The sequence below is a fragment of the Centruroides vittatus genome, unplaced genomic scaffold (genome assembly GCF_030686945.1).
Source record: "Centruroides vittatus isolate TY-2023 unplaced genomic scaffold, ASM3068694v2 contig_1401, whole genome shotgun sequence".
NCBI lineage: Eukaryota > Metazoa > Arthropoda > Arachnida > Scorpiones > Buthidae > Centruroides > Centruroides vittatus.
The window spans coordinates 666850-691194 of NW_027120880.1; the positions used below are offsets into that span (position 1 = coordinate 666850).

Sequence of the window (24345 nt, forward strand, 5' to 3'; positions counted from 1 at the left end):
TGTCCATTAATAGGATTTCTGTGGTGTTCACCAATTTTCTGATCATTGTTGTTCCAACGTACTTTTCAGTTCATTTATAGTAGTAATTTTTGAGTCTTCGATCTTTCCATCTAATTTCTTTTATAAATATCCGATTACATTTCGGTTTATAGTTTGTCTGTGACTCATTCATTTTTTGCCAACAGTACAACAGCCACTTTACAAAACCCGTGTTTTGGATGATTATCATGATGAAAATGTAAGATATTCGAGATCCGTAGTTTTCCAGCGAAAGTTTTTACATTTTCTAATGAAATGTATTGAATTCTTCATGCATATTTCCATCATTAAACACATGTCTTCTATCTCTTCTATCTACATAGGTCGACATCCACGCCCATACAATAACACTTCTTTCTACATGTTTAAGGAAAGCTTGTGCCAATTGTTATTTTGTTTACAGTTCGACCAACAGAGCCAAAGATGTTAAATTTGCAGTCGACTAAAAATATTACAAACTTGAAGTAACGGTTTTATTCCAATTTAGAGTTATTTTTGCCCACCATTTACATTCTGTGAAGATATTTTTCGTATAGATATCTTTTAAAAACAATTTTCAAAAAATTCACGAATGACACATCATCACAAAAAAGTTAAAATTTCCAAAATAGATTTCTGAAAAATTTATTGTTATTTTTGTAAATGCGTAAACTGTTCATCTGTAAATGTCGAATAATTTAGAAATAGAATATATATATTTTTAAAAATTTAGCGTAGAGAATAGAAATTTTATTCACTGTACAATATACATTGAAAATGAATTTTTCTGATATTTCAGATCGTTTTATTTTATTTATTTATTTTTTTATTTAGCTGATCTTCACCCTGAAAATATAGAAAAGAGAAAGTAAAGAAGAGAAGAACGAAATTCAATTTTCGGAAGAATGAAATCAATGATTTACTCTTAAGAATTTGTATTTTACACGTTCCAACATTACGAGTTCTCTCTTACGAGAACGATTCATGAGGGAAGTATACGTAACACAAGGCTTTTAAAAATACAATATCCTTATCATCTGAATCTAACATATTACATAAGTTTACATTTAAGAATAAGAATGAATACGAATACGAATAATACATTTCAATGTTAAATTCATGTAAAATTAAATTTTATGCAATTAATTTCATGTACGTTGTTATTACTTTTAGACGTTCTTTGGATGAAACATTGAATGAAGTTTTGAAGAAAATGTTGTCCAAGATTATAACAAAATTGTGTATTAGATACACTGCTTTATTTACATCAGTGCTCTTCGTTTAAAAATATAAAAGAAGCGGGAGATCCACTGCAAGGATATAAAAAGAATTCATGAAGATATAAATACACATGGACAATGTTTTACAGAAATTGTTTACTTTAATGTCATCCCTGATTAGCTGTTGTTGAAAATATTAGTAACATAATACATTTATGGTCGAACTTTGTTATCTCTAAAATTACTCTTTTGTGTTTTTATGAAGAAATTCGCCTTTAGATATAAAACTATTATTATTTAATTTACTATTATTATTGATTTTAATTATTGTTATTATTTAAGAAACTTTCTGTTATACATGGATAAAATATTATTTAAAAACAATTTTTTTAATTGCAGGAAAAAAGAACGAAAAGAAATTTTCATGTAAACATTGTAAAAAAAATTTCAAAACTAAACAACATTTGCAAACTCATGAAAGAATTCATACAGGAGAAAAGCCTTACAGCTTGTGACGAGTGTAAAAAGAAGTTTTCACAAAAGTCCCACTTAATTGAACACCTTCGGGTCCACACTGGAGAAAAGCCTTACACTTGTGACGAGTGTAAAAAGAAGTTTTCACGAAAGTCCGACTTAATTCAACACCTTCGGGTCCACACTGGAGAAAAGCCTTACAGTTGTGACGAGTGTAAAAAGAAGTTTTCACAAAAGTCAATCTTAATTGCACACCTTCGGGTCCACACTGGAGAAAAGCCTTACACTTGTGACGAGTGTAAACAGAAGTTTACAACTAAACAAAGTTTGCAAACTCATAAAAGAATCCACACAGGAGAAAAGCCTTACACTTGTGACGAGTGTAAAAAAAAGTTTTCAGAAAAGGCAACTTTAATTAAACACCTTCGGGTTCACACTGGAGAAAAGCCTTACACTTGTGATGAGTGTAAAAAGAAGTTTTCAGAAAAGGGAAGCTTAATTGCACATCTTCGGGTCCATACTGGAGAAAAGCCATACACTTGTGATGAGTGTAAAAAGAAGTTTTCAGAGAAGGGAAGCTTAATTAAACACCTTCGGGTCCACACTGGAGAAAAGCCTTACACTTGTGATGAGTGTAAAAAGAAGTTTTCAGAAAAGGGAAGCTTAATTGCACACCTTCGGGTCCACACTGGAGAAAAGCCTTACAGTTGTGACGAGTGTAAAAAGAAGTTTACAGAAAAGTCAAACTTAATTAGGCACCTTCAGATCCACAACAGACGAAAGCTGTATGAATGTTAATTTTATCCAGCTAAATTCATTCTAAATCATGATCTAAAATTACATTAGAATATTTACACTTTGAAAGTTTGAACTTGAATTAATTTTTTTTTCTTTTGATGTATAATAATCGAAATATGTAAGCAAAATTGGTTATAAATTAAAATGATGTTCTTCTAATATTCGAAAAGTTTCAACTAAAAAACATTACAATATTCAATATATAATTAAAATGTCTTTATGTAAAACTTTCTCGAATAAAAAGTCGTTCCATCGATACTTGCCTGTATTAATTATAGGGTAGTTGCACCAGTAAATGATTAATTAATCAACTTGATAAGGAGATTTGAATATAATTACTTAACAGACATTTAACATAAGTACAGTGAAACTTCGGTATACGTCTGCTTCAAATACGTCCAATTCGGAATACGTCTTGTTTGGACGAAACAAATTTTGCTCAGTATACGACTTAATTCAATTATATGCGCCATCTATGAACAAGTAGCACTATCGGTGTACTAGACCAGATTAGACGTTCGCGGTGCCACGGTTTATAACTTGTTAAATTTCTTCTGATTTTAATTTGTAAGTAAAATTTTTATTGTTTTTAGTAATCATGAATTGCAAAAAGGCAAATGAAAAGCAACAGAAAACTAAAAAAATGACTAGAATCACAACGGAACTAAAAAAAGAGATTGCTTAGAAATATGGTGGCATGGGTGTCGAGATTTAACTGTTGCATACCGTATTCCGAGAACAACGCATATTGACAATCGTGAAAAATAAAGACATTATTAAATTTGCAAACGTTTCGAAAGGGGTTAATATACCATATCAAGAGGGATTTTTTTACATTAGAACGGATTAATAATTTTTACATTACTTCTTATGGGAAAAGTTGGTTTGATATACGTCTTATTCGGTATAAGTCCAAACATCAGGAACGGATTAAGGTCGTATAACGAGGTTCCACTGTAATGGTCATTGCTGGTTACCAAGAACTCGCACTACTCATTCAGAAAATGAATTTTTAATTTTCTGTAAAGTTATTAAATTAATGAAGTGATGTTTTTAAAATTTAAAAATTACCAGTGAATGACCATATGCATCTAGTAGTTGACTAGCTGAAGGCTAGTGAACGATCGCAAGTGACTAGTAATAAATAACTAGAATTTTAGGATACTATATACAATTTTATATCACTGTATACTATATATGTGTTGGCAATTTTATGTAATTCAGTCATGTAATTTCAGATTTAGTAATTATAATAGAAATATTAATTTTTAGAAAAGGTTTTTAATTGAAAAATATCATATATACAAAGTTATACAAATTATCAGTTTGATCCATACAAAAATGTGTTTCATAGATTGTCAATATTGCAATAATTTTTTAAATTTATCTGATTGTTGTCAAATGCAATGGCTTCCTTGTAATCTGATAACAGATTAAGTGAAATCTCATTTTCTATCATTTGCAGTGCACATTTATATAGGTCTTTATAATTAGTTGATAAATCAGGTTTATTTCTTTACGCTTCGAAGAAATACATTTTGAATAATCCACCCTATTTGGATCAAAAAGAAACAAACCACATATTTCAAACACATGTTGAATTGTTTCTGATTTCAAAACATTCTTGTAAGCTTCAAATAATACAGCTGCAAAGTTAGTTTTGTAAACTGATTTTGATGATTGTTTCTTGTGTTTTCTGACAATATTTCTCTTCTGATATTTATGCGGTCGAAAAATTGCAACATTACAAGGCTGAAGAATATGAATTGCATTTGGCAACAAACGAAAAAGGAAAATTCTCAACACAACTCATTTATATAGGATTTATGTTCATCAGGAAGCAATAATACAGGAATCTGGACATTCTTGTCCAGAAGCCAGGGGTAGAAGACATTTGCAACATATTCATAAAATGCGGCACTTATCATTTATCTTGAATCACTTCTGCCTACCGCAAAGCCATCTGGAACTGAATCTGCAATATGCTTTGGAATTCTCTTGTATGGAAACACTATCATAGGATCCACTGACTGGTCCTTTGCAGAAAAATTACACAAAACTGTGATACACTGTTTTTCTTGTCCTGATGCAATTTTATAAAAGTTATATGCGTTAGGTCTCAGACGTTTGCCAGTTTTTGGAAAAAACAACATCCCTGTTTCATCTGCATTGAAGATACGGGAAGAATTTTGCAGAATATCACTTGCATGTTCTCTCAAATAATTATTTAATTCTTGAAACCAATTCCTTATCATTTCTTATGAAACTGCTGCTCAACCTTTGGATATCACTTCTGCAAAAGTTTTAATTCCTATGGAAAATACAGAATAAACGAAATATGTGGATTAGGCTACTTCTCGACATACTGGTAGGAACCATTCAGGTTCAAGCACTTGTCGCAGTGGTACCTGCTTGAAGATTCCTGCGTTGTAGAACGCCAGTTCCTGGCCATACAACCATCTGCAAACAGCCAATTTAACCTCGTCGGAATGTAACCTCTCTATCCAGTAATTTCTTCAGAAGGCAAAACAGGACATCGAGCAATTTTTTCGACAGTGTCTTCAAACAAATGCGGCGGTTACTTTGAATCATTTGATTAACAACAGCGACTGTTTGAGGCGATGCTGCACTTACCGAACGAACTGACCCATGCTCATCAATTACACACTGACGACCATTTTTAAACATTTCGCACCATCGATGGATATTTGATTAGTCCATGCAATCGTCACCGTACACTTTCTGAATTTCTGCATGAATTTGTTCACATTTCTTGCCCCTGCCCATAGAAAACGAATGACACTTTTCTGCTCTTGGAGCGTGGACGATGATAGCGTGCACGCTATTTTCTTTCCATTTGTCAAAAATGTCTGACAGGTAACACAAGTGCTCCTATCGTGCAATAGTGTTGCCAGAAATTCAAACCTCATTTACTATATTCATGTTTTTGCGTACACATTAAACCATTTGGCGTTACTTATTGAAACACCCTTGTACAAATTTATATGTTAAAAAAAATTCGGTTAGTTCGAGATTGGAAGTGAAAATTCTATTCGATCTTCATATGCGTATGTTAAATCATTCGTTTAGATGGAAGTGCACGAAACCAGAGTAAATTATAAAGAATATATTGTTGAGAAACTAACTTTGAAGAATAGTATATTCCGAGTCTAATGAAATATTTTGAAATAAAATCTTTAGGCATACAGGACACTGACATGTTTTTCATATATTTACATATTATGGAACTTTATGCGCAAGTCGAAAATTTGGCTCATTTTTGACAGACAAACGATGTCATATTTTAGTAAATCTTTTGGTGTTTATAACCCATATTTTACATTCCAGGAATAAGCGAAGAAAAAGGAAAATTAAGGACTGCCTTAAGTAAAGACTTACGAAGATATAAAAGTAAAAATAAATCTAATAGAAATTATATAGAAAACACTAAAGCGAGGTAATTAGCAAATCCAAGAGATTAACTAAATTAAAAAACAAAATAAACTTTCTATTATTAAAGCAGACAAATCACACCAATTGGTCATACTAAGAACGGAAGACCTAAAATCTCAAGAAATTAGAAATTATGTCAACAGAAGAATACGAACTCCTATCTAAACACTCCAGGTAAGACATCAAAAAGAGACTTACAAAACTAATGAAGATGTACAAGAATAGATTTTCCAATCAACAACTAAAGAATATTTTAAACTTCGATAATGTAAGAGTTTCTAAATTAAATATAACAGGAGTGGCCAACAAGTCGATCGCGAAGCCAATTTTGGTCGATCGCTCGCGATGTCTTGACTTGAATGTGTTACACTTGTAACTGAACGAAACGCGTGAACGTAACGCGCAAAACAATATGCATGCAGTTGTCTGGACTCGTAGAAAACATAGCCATTTAGCTTGAATATTTGGTACTGTCATACGGTAACTTCTTTTCTTTAGTATTAACAATATTATTATTATTAATCAATATTATTTATCCACGGTGACAACGTTGAGTTTCAATTTTTCTTCTGTTTAAAATGTAAGTACTGTACAGTACCTTTTCTTTATGTTTTAAATTAAATTGTGGCATTTCTTACTAGTGTTGCCACCTTTACAAAATCGCTGACCCGGACGGCAGGTCAGGTTTGTTCAGAAGTTCCTGACGCATGCGCAATGTCATTTTACAATGAGAAGAATAATGTGCATGCCGGATCTAAATCAGTTACAGTTAGGGATTAGGGACTTGCGTAGGAGTAACGTATGTAACCTAAATTAAGAAAGAAAGAACAGATAATTTAGCTGCATAGAAGACGTGTACGGACTAGGAATTGCAATTGCTGGATCCCTCATTTAGCAATCCAGCTGGATCCAGCGCATTCTTCGGCCTGCTGGATCCGCAAATACTCAATTAACTTTCTAAATAACGGCGCAAAAGTCTACGTTGTCGGCGTTGCCGCTTTGCTACGTGCGCTATTGCTCGGCGGCAAGAGTGACGTTGTCGTTCAGTGTGGCACGTGCTACACCCCCTCTCTATACCGCACCGCCCGCCCTTTTACCTCTGCTGATCTAATTGCCAGTTGACTTTCCGCTCTCGCTAAATAAAGTGTCTTCGCGCTAAATAAAATAAGTAACTCTTCTTTTAGTCCTGGTGCATAATTCTAATTTACGGTCAGTTGTGACGTCAATGAATCACGTGACGGAACGATTTATGTTTATTTGATGACCTGAAACTAACTACTGTAGAGGCAGAAAGGGCCTTCTTTGCAGCGGGATATATATACAATTCATTAAGAAGTAGGTTGGGAGACAACACCATCAATACCATTTGTTTCTTGAGATCCTACTTCCAGAAAAGTAGAAAAAAAAATAATAACAGAAGTGATTGATTTCGTTTTATTTAATCCTTTAAAATACTTTATTCAAGACAAGATTAATATTTTATAACTTCTAATCTAATTCTATTAAGTAAGAGTTTTTAACTTTTATTCTATAAGTGGTTAGTGGGGCTAGGCAATTTTATTGTAAAAATTGGTGAAAAACTACCTAGTTAGTTAAATAGTTAATTAAATTAATGAGTATCAGTATCTTAGATATATGATGATACGAATGTATGTGATTCGTGATTGTGATAATAATAACTAACTACTAGACTACTACTAATTACTTACTCACTACTTTACTAACGCTAATAATTAAATTACTTATAAATAACTACAGACTGATATGTAGAGCCTATATAAGAAAACTGGTAAGACTGATAGCCTCTTAGCCACTGATTATCCGTCCTTACATTATTATATATTATTATAAATTAATTAGTTGTATTACCTTTGCTATTACAGTGATACCTCGGTTTTCGTCGATAATTCGTCCGAAAACAATCGACGAAATCCGAAACCGACAAAAACCGAGACAAATTTTTCCATAGGAATCAATGTAAATCCGATTAATTCGTTCTAGAGACTCCAAAATACGCATCAAAAACACATTTTTTAGAGAATGACTATAGCGTTTAATACTAAAAACAATAAGAAATGAACATAAAATGAATATATAAGACTAATATAATAAATAAATGAACATTTTACATGCTAGATTTAGTTTGTGCGAAGAACAATGAAAGAACAAAGCTTTAGTGTATTTTTTGCGTAAGATTGCTTGTACTGTACACCACTTTCTTATCCAGACATTGTCGAAAAACAATCAAATCCTAATCCAACGCATTTTACTGGAATAAGTTCTTTTTTTGTCAAAAATTCATCAATGGTTTGTGCAATAGATTTCGCATCCAGACCTTTTAGCTCAACAAATCCAACAAACACTTCTTGGACTTTGTTGTTTTTCTCATGAAAATAACGCAGTCCAATAGATAACTTTATTATAGAAAAGATATGTCACTTTATGATTTAAAAAAATTATATTTATTACAAATGCATGGCATCGTTTTTACATTCAACATAAACACGCATAGGTGTGCGTTTCAGGTCGCATCGCGCGGGAATTATAAATCAGGCAATAAATGACTTAGCATTTAAATAATTTTTTCGCATGTCTAGGGAGGGGCAACTGCCCCTCTGCCCCCTCTGGCGACGCCCTTGTTAACAGGCTGTAAAGCATATTAATAAGAACAAAAAAATTCTAATAAACCATGGGTGTAAGGGCGACTCTTCGCGAGATACAGGCCCCCCAAAATGACTATATGTGAACTTTTCGAGACCCTCAAAAATGGGGTAAAATTTAAGTGAAAATTTTCGAAGTACTGTACAACTAAAAATTGCGTTTCGAACGCTTTCTGTTACAACTGACTAGAGACTCCTAAAAACCCCCTAACTGCAATGAGATTAGGCAGCGCCGGATAAAGGGGCGGGCAAGCCGGGCGACTGCCCGGGGCGCCAAATTTTGAGGGGCGCCGATATAAAAATAAAATATTTTTTTACATTCATTATTTTTTTAGATTTTATAAATTAAAATTGATCATTTTTCATGAGACATCGATTTTTTTAGCAAGCAATAAATTGTTTTTTCTTTAATAATACCAAATAAAGGTCACAACGCTAATTATTTTATTATTGTCAACAGATATAAATAATATTACAATTATTCAAAGAAAACTATTTGTATAGTCAGAATTCATAATAACTCAAAAAAAGATTAATAGACAAAAACAAAAATTTACTAATTAAAATAATGAAACCTAAGAATTTTTATGGCTTTTATCACACAACATTGATGCAGACAAATGCTTTTTAATCTCTAAAAAGTTTATTTTTATTTATTTTGAAAAGATAATTTGTAATCAGTATCACGTATCACAACAATCTATTCAAACAATGGACGAGATCAAATTTATAAATTGACTATTCATAATTTTGTTGATATTTGTAAAGTGATACTGGCGCCTGTCATACGCCTTAATGGTTAAATAACTTTGTCTTTCTGTAAACTTTGCATTAACAACACTTGCCGTGCTTTAAATAAATAAATAATAAAGAACTGTGTAATAAAATTACACAGTTCTTTATTATTTATTTATTTAAATCAAAATTACACAATAAAGAACTGTGTAATAAAATTACACAGTTCTTTATTGTGTAATTTTGATTTTTTACTTTTTTTTAATTTGCAGTAAATTTGTATATTCTTGTATGAAAGGGCGCCAAATTTTGTTTTGCCCGGGGCGCTCAAAACTCTAGAACCGGCCCTGAGATTAAAAATGCAACTGCAATTTAGCCTAAACTTTTGTACAATTTATCTATTTATGCATAAAAATTAATTATAGGTAGCTTATACACTAAATCTATTAGTTATACTATCTATTTTTAAAATTTACAGATGAAAACAGTTCAAAACTTTGGAAGCCAAGTGACTAGTCAGTTGTCTGCAGTACGCACTTTCTGGAATCAGATTATAAACCAGGATTGAAAAAGAGAACTGTGAACGACACATATATTCGGGAGAATCGTAGACCCAAAACTTCAAATAATAAACCTTCATCACGAAAAATAATAAAAGTGTCACCTCTATAAACATGGGGTGGCCACAACTGGTACACAGGTGAGCCAGAACTGGTACAGGCATGGTGAAAACTGGTGATTTTTGTAATATTTTTAAAAAATTTAAATTTTGTTTATAAAATGTTAAAATTAATAAAAATTAATGTAATAAAGTGAAAGAGAACATGTTTTTGCATTATTTTTACTGTTTCACTGCTTTAAAAAAATGTAAGAATATAAAAATATTTTTTAAAGTTGAAAATTGTCTTAATGTGGCCAAAATAGGTACAGTACATCTACCCTATTAATTATTATTAGACGGCCGGATGGCCGAGCGGTCAAGGTGGCAGCCTACCGCTCTGGGGGACCCGAGATCTAATCTGAATGGGTCGAATAATCCCCAGGAATTTTTCGGGGGATGGTCCGTTCGGATATGTCGGGCCCCGTCCCTCACCACCCGGTCGCCCCATTGTGGGCCTGGCTGAACCCATAATGGACCTTCTAAAAGAGGCCCTCTTAGTGCCCACAGGGCGGAAAGAGTTAAAAAAAAATTATTATTGCATTAAACTGTCTAGATAATTTCATAAATATTCATAACATGTCTATTGTTTTAGATTGTTCTGCAGAAATCCGGGCAAATCTTAATTTAAAAAAATCAATAATTTGCTATATCCTATTTGAATTACTGTTTTATTTTACGAACATATGACAGCATGTAGCTAGGATAACTTAATCAGTGTGTGTTGTTATGGTCCGTTGTGTGGCTCCATCTAGCGGGAGAAAATATTTTCGCTTGGACACAACTCAATGGGATTTCCCCCATTTGACTAGGCTGTTCTGTCAGTGTTAGGCTTCGACTCATGACGTATCTCTCAATTTTCCCGAAGTATTCTTTCGGAAGTGGAGAATATAGGCGCGTTGATTGGTTAACGTCTCTGGAATCACGTGGAAAAGTGCAACATAAGAATCCCTTATGTCGTCACGTAATCTTGATTAGTGTGAATAACAGGAGGTTTCGTTCTTTTATTTGGTGCTGAATTTTATACATTCTTATACTTTTAAACGGATATATATTAACAAGTAAGTGTATTACTATATATTTTATATTTTCCTTTGATTAAAGGCGGAATACAGACTAAATAATTTAAAATAGAAACTTGACGGTGAAAATATGTTTTATTTCTTTAATTGACAGAATATTTACTCGATTTCAGCGTAATGTATTGATGAAAAATATCATTTATCTTGCGATTATGTATGAATATACACGTTTAAATATTTTTGTAGACTGATACTGTGATCTAATATTCATATATTTGGCCATTAGCTCGAGAGGAATGGCGATAATTATATAAAAAGTCGTTAATAACATAATTTTATTGTTGTTTATCGCCATGTTGAGAACCGGAAGTAGTACGTCCCTTTAAAAAGTTTAAATATTTCTCCTCTAAATAAAGCCTAAAATTGGTATCGTCCTTTCTTGCGTAGTTACATGTACAAATGATGATTAAAAAAATCATATACAGTAGTGTTCCAATACCCACAAAATACACTACCTGACAGAAAAATTAGCACACAAGGAGTTGTTGGAATGAAACGAAATTGCACATGTGTGAGTGTAAGGGTGATATAAGTAAAGAATTACAAAATGAAAGCAAAAGTATCACTGCAGGAAAAATTGCAAATGAGAGGAGGTTCTAGTTAGGCTGACTGTAACATTTACAATCCAACCGAGAACATGCTTTGGAATTGGAAAAAAAGGGGTCTAAAACTGATTGAACTTTGGTTATTTTTTGCAATTTATTTATTTATTGAACTATAAATTTGTGATATTATATTGATGTGTTAATAAAATTGCTCTATTCGAATATTGATTCTACAATTAAATATTAAAAATGGGCAAAACTGGGGATGTCTGGTCACTATTCTAGTACCCTGTTGGGCCACGTCTAGCGTAAGTACACGATGTAATATGGACAGGCGTGGAGACATGGGTCCGTATGGTGTTTCAAGGCATCTCTGTCTATGGTTGCTGCAAGTGGTCCTCTAGTTTGGCCAAACTCCTAGGCTGTGTTAACTTGGCATCCCGGGTGATTCCAGATGTGTTCGATCGATGACAAATTGAGGGTGTGGGCAGGCCGGGGAAGTGTGGCAATGTGGTAGGCAGTCCTGTGACATCCTTGCTGTGTATGGTCAAGCATTGTCCTGTTGGAAAATGACTCTTGGGAGCCCTGCCACAAGAAGTAACAAATGTGACTGCAGGATGTCACTAACATACTGCTGGGCTATCATGGTCCCTTGTATCACTATTAGAGGTGACTGGCTATTGTATGTGAAGGCACCATCATGCCAGCTGTGAGGCAGTATGCCACTCCAAATTGTGAACAAGATTGAGACATTCACCACAGAGTCTTCAGACACAAACATGGTTGTCGTCAGTACCCAAACTGAATCTGGATTTGCCACTGTAGACGACCCGGTTTCATTCCATTGCAATCAATCCCATCAAGAGTGACACCAGACAGAGGTGACAGTGAGTGGCTGTCACTGGCATCACACATAATAGCCACTGCAGTACCAAATGTTCCTCACTCAGCTGCCTTGAAATGCTACGGACCGACATCTGTAATGATGGCAAACAACGATATGGTCGACTGTGTGTATGTGTGCTTGTCGGAGAACTAGGCAGTCCTCTCAACTAGTGGTCTGCCGAGAGCATCCTGAGTCTTGGCACAGTGTGTGCAAGCTTTCTCTTGTCCACTGGTCCTAACATCTCAGTGTTATGAGAACAGCCTAGGTGGTGCAGGCTATTTGGCAAGATGACCATTTGGCTACTCTCAAGCTGATGATCCTCTCAAACTTGGTTAGTTGTTCATATGGTCTTTGAGTGTGATGTAAAAGCATCTCTAGTGATACAGTGTCCCTCTGCAACAGGTTAACTACAGACAGGCTGTCTTTGTGCACATTTTTTAAAGGCCAAGAAGATGCAGTTTAATGTCCTTTGCTGGCATTGTACAATCAGCATGCTATAACTCTAATCATTTTCATATCTGCTTTAGACTTTCTTGCATGCCAAGTTTCTCAGCAATACAACAACTTGGTATGCTAATTTTTAAGGCAATGAGTGTATAAAATACATATACTGAAAAAATTAATATGCAGAATTGGCACATGAAATAAGCATATGTAAAGAATGGATAAAGTATGTATTTTGCCAGTAGCCCTCTCTTGCATAGGTATCACACCTCACACATTTCACACAAAAATCCAGAAACAAGGGCTTTGTGACAGCATATGCATTATGGAAAGTTGTCATATTAAACACATCAAGATATTATTAAACACAGATATATATTTACAAATGGCATGTAAATGTTAAGGTGGCACAATGCTTTTGGTATTTGCTGAATGCTGAGCAAACATTTTGGTCAATATTGAGTAGTGTGGATAACTATTTGGTATTTACTAACTGTTCTAACATGGTTTCAGATGTATATATACTAGCAGATAAGCCCGGTGTTGCTCGGGCAAAAAGTAATGATAGCGAAGATTAAGATTATTACATTATAGCCAATCTTACCCATTTTCACAGAATGCAAGAATTAAGTCCCCCTGTTTCCAGACTAATTAGAGAATTTTTAGATGGGTCTAAAAATATGTTTGATTTCTCGCAAAGATGCAAAAAACCACATCTGCCTCTGTAAATCTTGCACGTCGCTTTCTCTTAACACTTTCATTATTTCTTAACACTTCCATTGTTAAGGAATACATTTCTTTCATCCCCACGTGTACCAACTAAATGTGGTATCCTACTAAAATACAGTTAAAAATAAAAAATTGCACCTAAAATAGTACAGTAGAAGCTGAGTATTTTAGGATAAACCTTAATCCTTTTCCTCTCCCCTGCAGGGAGGAATTTCGAAAAATCCCTTCTTAGTGTACGTTCTTGTGACATACCCTAACTGTGCACCAAATCTCAACTTTCAACTCCTAACTGTTTGGGCTCTGTGATTATTATTATTATGTTGGGTTAAGTTAGATATACTCGGTTAACACCGGTGGCTAAGTACTATGCCGGACCAAAGTCAAGGCATAGTAACCAAAACAGAAATTAAAGAAGTGTATCAGTGTGTGTGTATGTATTCAGGAATTTTCTCACAATATGACATGTATTCAATATAGTGGCCTTCTGTAGAGTGATATATGTGTTTCTATTCAATTCTAATGTGCCCAGGCTTTTGTGTAGTGTGTGTGGTATGACACCTGTAGAGGAGAGAACAACAGGTACAATAAGCACCCTATCCATCCTCCACAGATGCCTTATTTCCTGGGCGAGTTCTGTGTACTTGCTAATTTTTTCAGTGCATGCGTTTTGTATATTGTGAGTGTTTGGAATGGATATGTCTATAATGTATGTGATTTTATTGTGTTTGTCAATGAGTGTGATGTCTGGTCTGTTGTGGTAAATTGTTTTATCTGTGATTATGGCTCTGTCGTAGTACATTTTGTGCGTGTTGTTTTCCAATACTGTCTGTGGAATGTATTTGTAGTATGGTTCGTGGATGTCTGCTAATTTGTGTTTCTTTGCAAGCTCTTGGTGTATTATATTTGCTACTTGGTTATGTCTGTGTAAATAATCTTTTTATGTTTACATAATTTAGTGTTTTTCCTACTTCCTTTGACGTGTTGATTTTTGGTATTTCGTGGTCGTTGTGTGGGATCTGTACCTGTATATTTAGTGAGTGTTTTCTGAAATATAAGTGAGAGCATATTAACTAAATCCAAGTCTATGTTATCAGTGATGGATGAGGAAGTGTCTGTAGTATCATTAGTGGTAATTGTTGTATTGTGTGTTATTATCAATGCTTGTTGCTGGATTATCCTGACAGGTTACATGATCTTCATTAATGTTAGATGTTTCTGTCTGTTGATGTATTTGATCAGCAACCTGTTGTTTGATAAGTTCAAGTGTTGTTTGTGGAATAAGGTTGTTGTGTATAATTGTTCTTTTTTGATCAACAACCCTTTGTTCGGTAACAGTGAGGTGAGGATATTGTTGTGTGAATTTATGGTGTAGTTGTTGTCTGTATGCTGTCATGTTTGTTTCGAGTTTTGTGATAATGTAATAATTACGGATGATAATCTCGTTCATTTCTACTGTCCATTTCATCCGTTGGCGTGGTTTTCCAGCCTTTGTGGTCTGTGGATGCATTGCCACAGAAACACCAAGGCTGGGTTGATTCCTCACATCTGTTGAGGGCATTGCAGTAGCCATGCTTGGGCCGGTGCTGCTTTCGCCACCGGTAACCAAGGGAGACTGTGGCCTATTTTTTGAACGTGAGCCTCTGCCTAACCCACGAACGCGGACCTTGTTAACCCGGGCGACGTCCGAGCCGGTATCACATTTAGATCTGGTTACTACCATGATATATATCTCCACAGAATGTGGGTGTGTGGTCACTCTTAGCTTCATTTCTCCCCATAGACCTTACTGGCATGGGTGTCCCTACCAGGAGCTTGTGCTCCAGCCTGCATTGCCCTATGGATCAGTAAAATTACTGGGCTCTCCACCATGACCAGGTGGTGACCACAGGAGAGTTATTATTATTATTATTATTATCATCATCATCAACCCATCTTGATTATATATATATATATAGTGGGTGATCAGTTAATGAACAGTTTGGTTAATGATCACTTTCGCTAAAGATTTTTATCTTCAGACAACGAACACATGATCAGATAACAAACACCTCACAGAACAAACACAAGAAGAAGCGATGTAAAATAATGAATACCGATTGGTATTCCCTTGTCTTCAGGCAACAATTCAGGAAACTTTTTGGAGTGCTTGAGACGTCGACATTGACACTCAACCCGGTATATACTGATTGGATAGTATTCCTCCAAACTTTGAAACTCTCCCTTGTAATTCCAGTCTTTTATTTTTCTGACAAAAACAATTTTTTTATAGTATTTGCGAGACTGTCGGGCAGGCACTCGTTAAGTTTTGTGACAGTTTTTATTTTCGAGAGGTGAGAGTATAATAGCAAAGGTGGGCAGATGTCTGATGTTGCTGGGCAGTATGGCTTGAACAGATCTACAGTAGGCCCAAGTTCAATCTTATTTAAGAAAGATACTGTATAATCAAGACAACTCAAGCAGCTAAAAGAGTAACAAAAACCACATCTGAGAAATAAAGAACATTGAAGAGCTCATAATGGAACCTGAAACTGATCTGATGACAGAAGAATGCCAAGAATCTTGAATGAAGAACACCAAGAAACTCAGTGAGATATGTGTTTTTCTTCTGAAAAAGGATTAATGCTGATATCTCCTGTTAAAGATCATTTGAAGAAGTGGGAGGATGTTTACAACAATGGTCTTAGAATGGCAATTCAAACCAGGTTGAGGTTAATAGGCTTGGGGATTGCTACAATTACAATGCTATTAATTACTTCTGAAAAATCCTGAAGAAGAGAGAAAAGCAATTGACATTAGACAGATTCTTTAATCCCCAGCAAATGGAAAAAACATGACTAATAAAAATGCAAGACTGTATATATGTATTTTTATTATTACATATAAATAAACATAGTAAAGCCTACTTTCTTACTACATTTATATATAATAAATGTAAGGCTATATATTTTTTTTATTTTTTGGGGTCTCCAGAACGAATTAATCAAACGAACAATTCGGATAGCGGACAAAGTCTTGGAATGGATTATGTTTGTTAACCGATCACCCACTGTATATTATATATATATATCTGAAACCATGCTGCATTTTTCTCAATTTATATTCCTTATTGGAAAAAGGTAGGCCTAAACTATGCTTCATATTTCAACGATCAGTGTAAGACTTGCTAAACTATTTATTAAGTGATATAATTTGTATTGTGAAATTTTTGAACATGTTGTCCCTTATCATATCTACTTTAAATTAGTAATCTTTAATTATACAAATTTATAATTGATTTTGATATAATGACAACATTTGATAAGAAATAAATTCATATATGTTTCAGAAGAAAAATTTAGAACAAAGGTTTTCAGAGGGGGAGAAAATAAAAGAAAATTAGGCTAAAATCATTTATATTTCATATATACATACATATAAAGCTACTTATATAAGATAAATTTTGGAATAATGCTTAAAAAACGTATGGACTTTGGCTTCAGAAATTAAAAAGAAATTGTAGAGGGCAGTACACCACTTGTTATCAGTAGTATTTGAGTTTTGTTTAAATCACTGGGACTTAAAAACTTTACAAAAACATTCTCAAAACAGACAATACATTAAAAGTGTCAAGGACAAGAAGTCCTTGCTACATACCTCTTTTTGTACGTTTTCTAAGTTTATACTTAGAAACTTTTGTCCTGGCCATTTCATCAAATCACTTTGGAAATTACTATTTTTAATCATGTACTGTAGACGAATTGTCTTCTTGACTACTGACCGCTATGACTAAACTAAAATTGTAATAAAACAATATATTATTAAATAATCACAAAACCAAAGGCTTATAATCACTGGTACTTTAAAAGTTGTAAAAATATAATATGCAAAATTATTTGTTATATGGTTGTTACATTACTGGAGAAAGACTTATTCTGTATATAAATAAACACAGATACCAAAAAATCCAGCAGCAAAAGAACAATTTAACATGTAAAAAATGTTTTTGACCATCTTACCCCCGTATTTCACCAACGCGAGTTAGAGTTAGAGTTAGGGTTAACTCTCGAGTTATTGGTAAATTGGTATTCACCAACTCCGAATCTCGAGTCAAATACAATAACCCTAACTCTAACTCTAACTCTAGAAAATCGGCGAGTAGACGATAACTCTAGGTTTGACCACAGCCTACAATAAATCTTGATATCAAAAAAAAGTTTACTATTCTAAGAAATCACATTTTAAATGGTACTTTTTATGAAGAAATTATAGAAATTTGGTTTCTACATATTCGGAATAAAAACATATTTCATTTTTTAAAGAAAGAAGAAATTCGTAATTATTAGGCTGTGGTTTGACGCCTGCGTAAAGCGATCTATTTCAGGGGAAAATGGCGACATTCGACGAGGACGAAGCCGAGATGCTAGAAAATCTGAAGTATCTTGATTATATAGACCGTATGGTACGAAGAAGTCGACGGATTATTTCTCCAAGAAGAAATGACTTCGAACAATTGGACGATTACGACTTTCTATGTCGATATCGTTTGCCAAAAGAGAGCGTAAGAAACGTAGTAGAACGAATTGGTGACAATTTAGTTTCTACATCATCGAGAAATTATGCGATGTCGCCGATGGAACAACTGTTGTTGGCTCTACGTTTTTATGCCACGGGAACATTTCAGTTGGTCGTAGGCGATTTAAATGACTTAAGTCAATCATCTGCTTGCAGAGCGATTAATAGAGTGAGTTTTTTAATTGCACAAATGTCAGCAGATTATATTCAGTTGCCAAAAACAGAATCTGAAAGAACGCAAGTAAGTAGGCCTAATATCCCTTTATCTTTCGAAACTATAGTAATAAAATAATTTTATATTGTTTTTTTTTACAAGTTTCTATATTAGAATCATTAATTTAAATTATATAGTCTTTATTCATTTAATTAATACATTACTTTTCAAAGTATGAACTGTAATAAAATATAAAAATAATAGATCAAGTATATATTTATATTTTCAGATAAGTCAAGACTTTTTTCATTTGAGTGGTTTTCCATGTGTGTACGGAGCCATTGACTGCACCCACATTCCAATTCAGTCACCGGGAGGAGAAACTGCCGAATTATTTCGAAATAGAAAAGGATATTTTTCTATTAATGTTCAGACAGTTTCAGATAGCCAACTGAAAATCAGGAATATAGTAGCCAGATGGCCAGGTAGTTCTCATGATAGCACTATATTTGCCAATAGTCATCTGTGTGCTATGTTTCAAGCAGGAGACATTCCGTCGAAATATCATCTTCTTGGTGACAGTGGATATGGATGCAAGGCCTATCTGTTAACACCAATATTAAATCCACAAAGTGATCAAGAAAAAAAGGTAATTATTAAAGTTTATGATATATATTATTAAAATATATTTAATGCATAATATAGTTTTAAGTGATCATATATATTTCAAAATTAATATCAATTATTTTTTCTTTGAAAGGTATAACAGATGCCACATAAAAGCACGGAACACAGTGGAACGGCAATATGGTTTGTGGAAACGACGTTTTCCCTGCTTATCGGTAGGGTTACGTTGCAACCTTCAAAATGCTATGGCTGTCATAGTTGCCACTGCAGTGCTTCATAACATTGCAATTTCACATGGAAATATGACAGTTCCAACAGAATCTGATGATATTTCCATGAATGAAGATGTTCCAGTGCCTGTTGTCAGAAGTCAGAATGCAGCTGGATTTGCAAAGAGAAATGCATTAATAGCAGATTTCTTTAGCATTTAACTTCTGAAATGTTTGCATAATCTTAAAAGATTATGCAAATATTTCAGACATTATTATTAAAAGGCCCTTTTCAGGGCCAAAAATTTTGCTTAAGAGTTAGCCAAATCAATATAAGTAAAAAATATCAAAACTTTCAATATTGTTATACATCAAATTTTGATTATCCAAATAAATTTCTTTTTTGAAATAAAAGATATTTTTGTTACTCAAGAAACTCTTTTATGCTGAAGAAGGATTAGTGATAATAAATATATTAAATATAAATATGCATAAAGATGCTGCAATTTGAAGAAAATTTTATTTTTTAAATTTTATAAACAATTTTATTTTATTTAAACAAATAATAATGAAAACAAGTTACTTTTTGAAACAAGTAATTCTCTATAAAAGTTAAGTAATAAAATATTCCTAAATAAGTTTTATTGTTATTACTGTGTTGTTATTTTAAAAAGAAACTATAGGTCACAAATACTTCATAGAAAATTTTATATTAAAAAATAAAAACAGTTTAACACTTTTTACACTATATATATATATATATATTTTGCAGAAAAGTACATTATAAATTTGTTAATTGAAGACATAAACTAGATGGGTTATTCTCTAAGATTTGTAATATTTTTTCTTGAACTTTCAGCTGAGCTTTCATCAATTGCATTTTCATGTTGTGTTCTTCAGTCAAAAATTTTATTTTTAAACTGTGCTCTTCTTCAAGAGTTTCTTTTTTTCTTTTTGCATGCTCATAGATTGCTTCAGCTGCTTCAGGTTGTTTCCTTTTCTTTTTAGTGGAACTCTGATTGAAAGGTAATTATTTCATTATAAGGTAAAACAGTATTTTTATGGAATATAATTATTTTTAAGATTTACCTGCTGATTATCAATATTTTGAGTATAAAAATCTGCAGCAGGTTCAATAACTTCCATGGCCATTACATTTGTAATTTCTGTTAACTGTGGTGTAACTGAAACCTGCAAGATAAAAAATTATGTTATTTGATAATTAAATATGTGAACTTGGCATTAAAACTATATTACTAACTACTAATATTAATACTAGTTCTTTTAAAACTTGCAAGACGTTTGTAACTGAAAATAATCTAGACTTTTTTGATTTATGAATGAAATGTTAAATGAAACAATGTGTAACTTATAACAATATTTCAAAGTATTAAGATGTACACAATTTGAATAGGATAGATGTACCAGTTTTGGCCAGTGTAGTACCAGTTCTGGCCAGAAAACAAATTTAACTTAAAAATATAATCACAAATGAAACAAACTTTTATTGTTAACTGTATGAACAGTTAACAATAGAAGTTTGTTTCATTGGACAGATTTGAATATGTGGGTGATTATATTTTTAAGTTAAATTTGTTTTCTGGCCAGAACTGGTACACTGGCCAAAACTGGTACATCTACCCTAGTATATACAGTATAAACTTTCATAAAACTCATATATATATTATATATACTTTCATACAATTCATATATTTAATAATATATATTATATAATAATATATTAATATTATATTTTATTATTAATATATATCTATAAATATTATAGTTTTACATTTAAATTACATGATATAGTTTAAATTATAGATGTAATTTATACATAAAATGTATGTATATTCTTATTATGTATTGTACAGTGAAGTAGACTTAATATAGGAAGTATTTTCATGTATACTATAAATATTTGCACAATTGTCATTTAAGTATTATAATTTATTGATAACTAAATAAACATTGACTTACTTCAGATGCAGATACATCAGATATATCGTGAACATTTCCTACAGAAGTTGTAGCTATCTCTGCTATTAAAATATATTACTAATTAATTCAAATTTTAAAAAATTATAAATTATAATGCCTTAATACTTACTTGTATTAGGTTGGGCATCACTATCGAAGTCATTATGTAAAGGCTGAGTTAAAACGCCCATCGATAGGAGTTTTTCAGCCATAACGTCCGAATTATTTAAGACAGGAGGAAATCCTCCTCCTGTCTTAAATAATTCGGCTTTTTTCTGGGACTGTTCTTTTACAGCTTTTTTTTTTAAGTTTTTATAGCAGTCCCATAGCTGCTTACTTTTTCTACTCGTGACGCCCGGGATTCCATTAAATTCCTCGGTTAATACCTCCCAGGTACTCCTCTTCTGTTTTGAAGAAACAGCGTTTGTTTTTTTGTTCTCAATTATTGATTTGTATTTCTCCACTAATTCCAGTAGTATCTCTTTTTCAAAATTAGTAAAATTGCGGCGTGCACCGTTATCCGTTTGACTTTCCGCCATTTTCTACACGTGTTTGCTTTCAACCAATCAAGACGCTGCTTACAAAAGAAAACTTGTTTAATCTCGAACGCAGGATTGTTTTTAAATATTAACTCTAGAGTAGCGAAACTCTAGAGTTAACTTTTTATCTGAATACGAAAGAGGAGTAACTCGTAATCTGACTTCGAGTTACATCTAAACTCGAGTTCGTCAACTCTCTGTTTAACTCGCGTTGGTGAATACGGGGGTAATCCATCATTTAGGATAAAATAATTAGAACATAATATTTTAAAAACAGAAAATTATTTTATTGGCTGCAATTGTATTTTATATATTACATCCAGTTATGAACTATATTTTTATTTATTTTGTATTAGAAGTTAAATTTGAAAAAATAATTAAGTGAAATAATAAAAATTTATGTGTAAACCTTGTACAAATCTTTTAATCATTAAGTAGGTAACTTTTTCATCCTAGTTTCTGAAATTTTGATAGTAGTATTTGTAGTTTTTAGCTTAAAACATAGAAATTAAGTCATTTCCTTACAATGAAATTATGCCTTTTTTTTGTTGCTTTCTCTTATACACAATCAAGTGATATAATTAGGCAATATCAATACATCCACTTTATTAAATACTAGATGAGCCCAGCATTACCAGTGGTGTAGAGAAGGGGGTGCAAGGGGTGTATCATGCCCCAGGCACCACTCACAGAGGGGTTCCCAAATGGTCTCCAAGACAAACTACAGTAGAGCAACAATTATCCGACCCCCGATTAACTGACTTATGGTTAACCGACCGCGTTCTAGTTGGCAAATTCAAATGTCCGCTAGTGATGTGGCGCTACAATATTTGGTTATGTCTTGGCTACTTTAATATTATTTTGTTAAATTTTTGCATGTTTTAGCTGGCAGCACTGGCTCTACCATGAAAGGGAGGCTAGTATTTAAACCAGGCCTAATACACTATACTAATAATGTATTTTTCATACTGTGGCCGCCAGCGCCAGAGATCCCGAACACTGCCTGGCAACACTTGCCAATGAGAGTTGGCTGGCAACGTGAAAAGGAAGCGCGAAAAGTTCCGGGTTTTTGCCTGGATGTTGGCCGAGGATGTCGGTGACAGTTCTCACCTTTTTAATAAAGTTTTTTTGTTACTGTTCGTGTTTGTCTGCTTAGTTCTAAAGATCAGTAGGATCGAATGACAAAGTGGTGACCCGAACGTGATGCGATTAACGAACTACCTGGACTTTCGACTGAATTGGATAGTGAACAACTCTGTGTCTTTGAAGGAACATTTTTAACAGGACATGCAGGTATGATCAGTTTCTGAATCGTAAATTCAATAAGACGACTAAGAGTACGTGACTCGGGCTAAGCCTAATCAAAGACTATCCCGCTTTCCTTGTACCCGCATAGTTAGGCGCCCGAAATGGCGGAACAGAACGAGTTGGAAATCGGACGTGTACAGGCAAAAATGCCTATCTTCACTAAAACCAACATCAAATTATTTTTTGTGCAGCTAGACGCAGCTTTTGCCATTAATCGGATTACAAGTGAGAACACTAAGTACAACTATTTAATCAATTCCCTGGACGCGGAGATTCTATCTAACGTCAGTGACTTAGTATTTGACCGTCCAGCCGAAGGCTCCGTTTACTAAACTCAAAGATCGACTCCTCGAAATTTTTCAGAACTCTGCTGCTAAAGAGGCTAAAATTCTGCTTGAAGATCTGGCGTTAGGGGATCAGAAACCCAGCGTTTTACTCCGTAAAATGAGGGAGCTTTCAGCGGGCAAGATTACCGAAGAATTTCTTAGAAACTTGTGGCTCCAACGTCTCCCCAAAAATATTCAGACAGTTCTGGCTGTTAGCGGTGATGAACTAGACAAGCTAGCCATCCTTGCTGACAAGGTTGCTGAACTTACAGAACCAACCCAACTGGCCAGCATCAACTTAGAAGCCGACAATCCCGTAATCAGAAATCTCGAAATGCAGATATTAGAACTCACAACGAAGGTTGCAGAACTTAATGTATCGCGTACTGCTCGTCCCGTTATCGTAGTAGGGAGAGAAACCGACATGACCCGAATTCGAGGTATCGCATTAGTTCACGCCCTCGAGGAAGAAGCCTCAATCGTCAGGGATATTGTTACTACCATGATAAGTTTGGATCAGCCGCTAGGAAATGTCGTTCGCCGTGTTCCTTCGACCGAACTGCATTACGATCAGGGAAACGAAGCGCAGCCAGCCGCAGTAACGGCCTGTGGGTCCAGCCTGGCTCCTAAATATAGCCGTCTGTTTGTGTATGACAACAAAACTGGCCTAAATTTCTTAATTGATTCTGGAGCAGATTTATCGATCATTCCCAATCGCACTAAGAATCAGCCTACAAAGGTTGAATTGTATGCTGCCAACGACTCTAAAATCTCGACGTATGGAACAAAGGTGCTAGAACTTGACCTCAACTTAAGACGTTCTTTCAGATGGGAATTTACCATAGCTGATGTGCAGAAGCCTATAATCGGTGCAGACTTTTTGGCCAACTTTGGACTCATTCTCGACATCAGAAACAGATTACTGGTCGACCCCCTGACTTCCCTTACT

At 33.8% G+C, this 24345-nt stretch overlaps 3 protein-coding genes across 3 annotated transcripts; 2 read left to right on the plus strand and 1 right to left on the minus strand.

The window, feature by feature from the left end:
- Positions 1 to 1712: 1712 nt before the first annotated feature.
- Positions 1713 to 2510, plus strand: LOC136968140 (gastrula zinc finger protein XlCGF57.1-like). The gene has a single exon (XM_067262100.1). It carries the CDS (start codon positions 1713 to 1715, stop codon positions 2508 to 2510), a length of 798 nt encoding a protein of 265 aa, XP_067118201.1.
- A 15600-nt stretch (positions 2511 to 18110) lies between these two features.
- LOC136968158 (putative nuclease HARBI1) lies at positions 18111 to 19501 on the plus strand. The gene is made up of 3 exons (XM_067262120.1): positions 18111 to 18494; positions 18697 to 19056; positions 19168 to 19501. The coding sequence occupies exons 1-3, from the start codon at positions 18138 to 18140 to the stop codon at positions 19171 to 19173; spliced, it is 723 nt and encodes a 240-aa protein (XP_067118221.1). The 5' UTR covers positions 18111 to 18137; the 3' UTR covers positions 19174 to 19501.
- A 433-nt stretch (positions 19502 to 19934) lies between these two features.
- LOC136968141 (myb/SANT-like DNA-binding domain-containing protein 3) lies at positions 19935 to 21762 on the minus strand. Its single transcript, XM_067262101.1, has 4 exons — positions 21354 to 21762; positions 21224 to 21285; positions 20333 to 20434; positions 19935 to 20258 (listed from the first exon to the last, which is right to left on the minus strand). Exons 1-4 carry the CDS (start codon positions 21760 to 21762, stop codon positions 20025 to 20027), a joined length of 807 nt encoding a protein of 268 aa, XP_067118202.1. The 3' UTR covers positions 19935 to 20024.
- Between the last annotated feature and the right edge of the window lie 2583 nt (positions 21763 to 24345).

Excerpts from the sequence above, each read along its gene's own strand:
- LOC136968140 (XM_067262100.1), top strand. The coding sequence starts at position 1,713 with ATGAAAGAATTCATACAGGAGAAAAGCCTTACAGCTTGTGACGAGTGT.
- LOC136968158 (XM_067262120.1), top strand. The coding sequence starts at position 18,138 with ATGGTACGAAGAAGTCGACGGATTATTTCTCCAAGAAGAAATGACTTC. Across the intron at positions 18,495-18,696 it reads CAGAATCTGAAAGAACGCAA|ATAAGTCAAGACTTTTTTCA; the intron begins GTAAGTAGGCCT and ends TTATATTTTCAG.
- LOC136968141 (XM_067262101.1), bottom strand. The coding sequence starts at position 21,762 with ATGGCGGAAAGTCAAACGGATAACGGTGCACGCCGCAATTTTACTAAT. Across the intron at positions 21,286-21,353 it reads TGATGCCCAACCTAATACAA|CAGAGATAGCTACAACTTCT; the intron begins GTAAGTATTAAG and ends ATATTTTAATAG. Across the intron at positions 20,259-20,332 it reads AAAATATTGATAATCAGCAG|AGTTCCACTAAAAAGAAAAG; the intron begins GTAAATCTTAAA and ends CCTTTCAATCAG.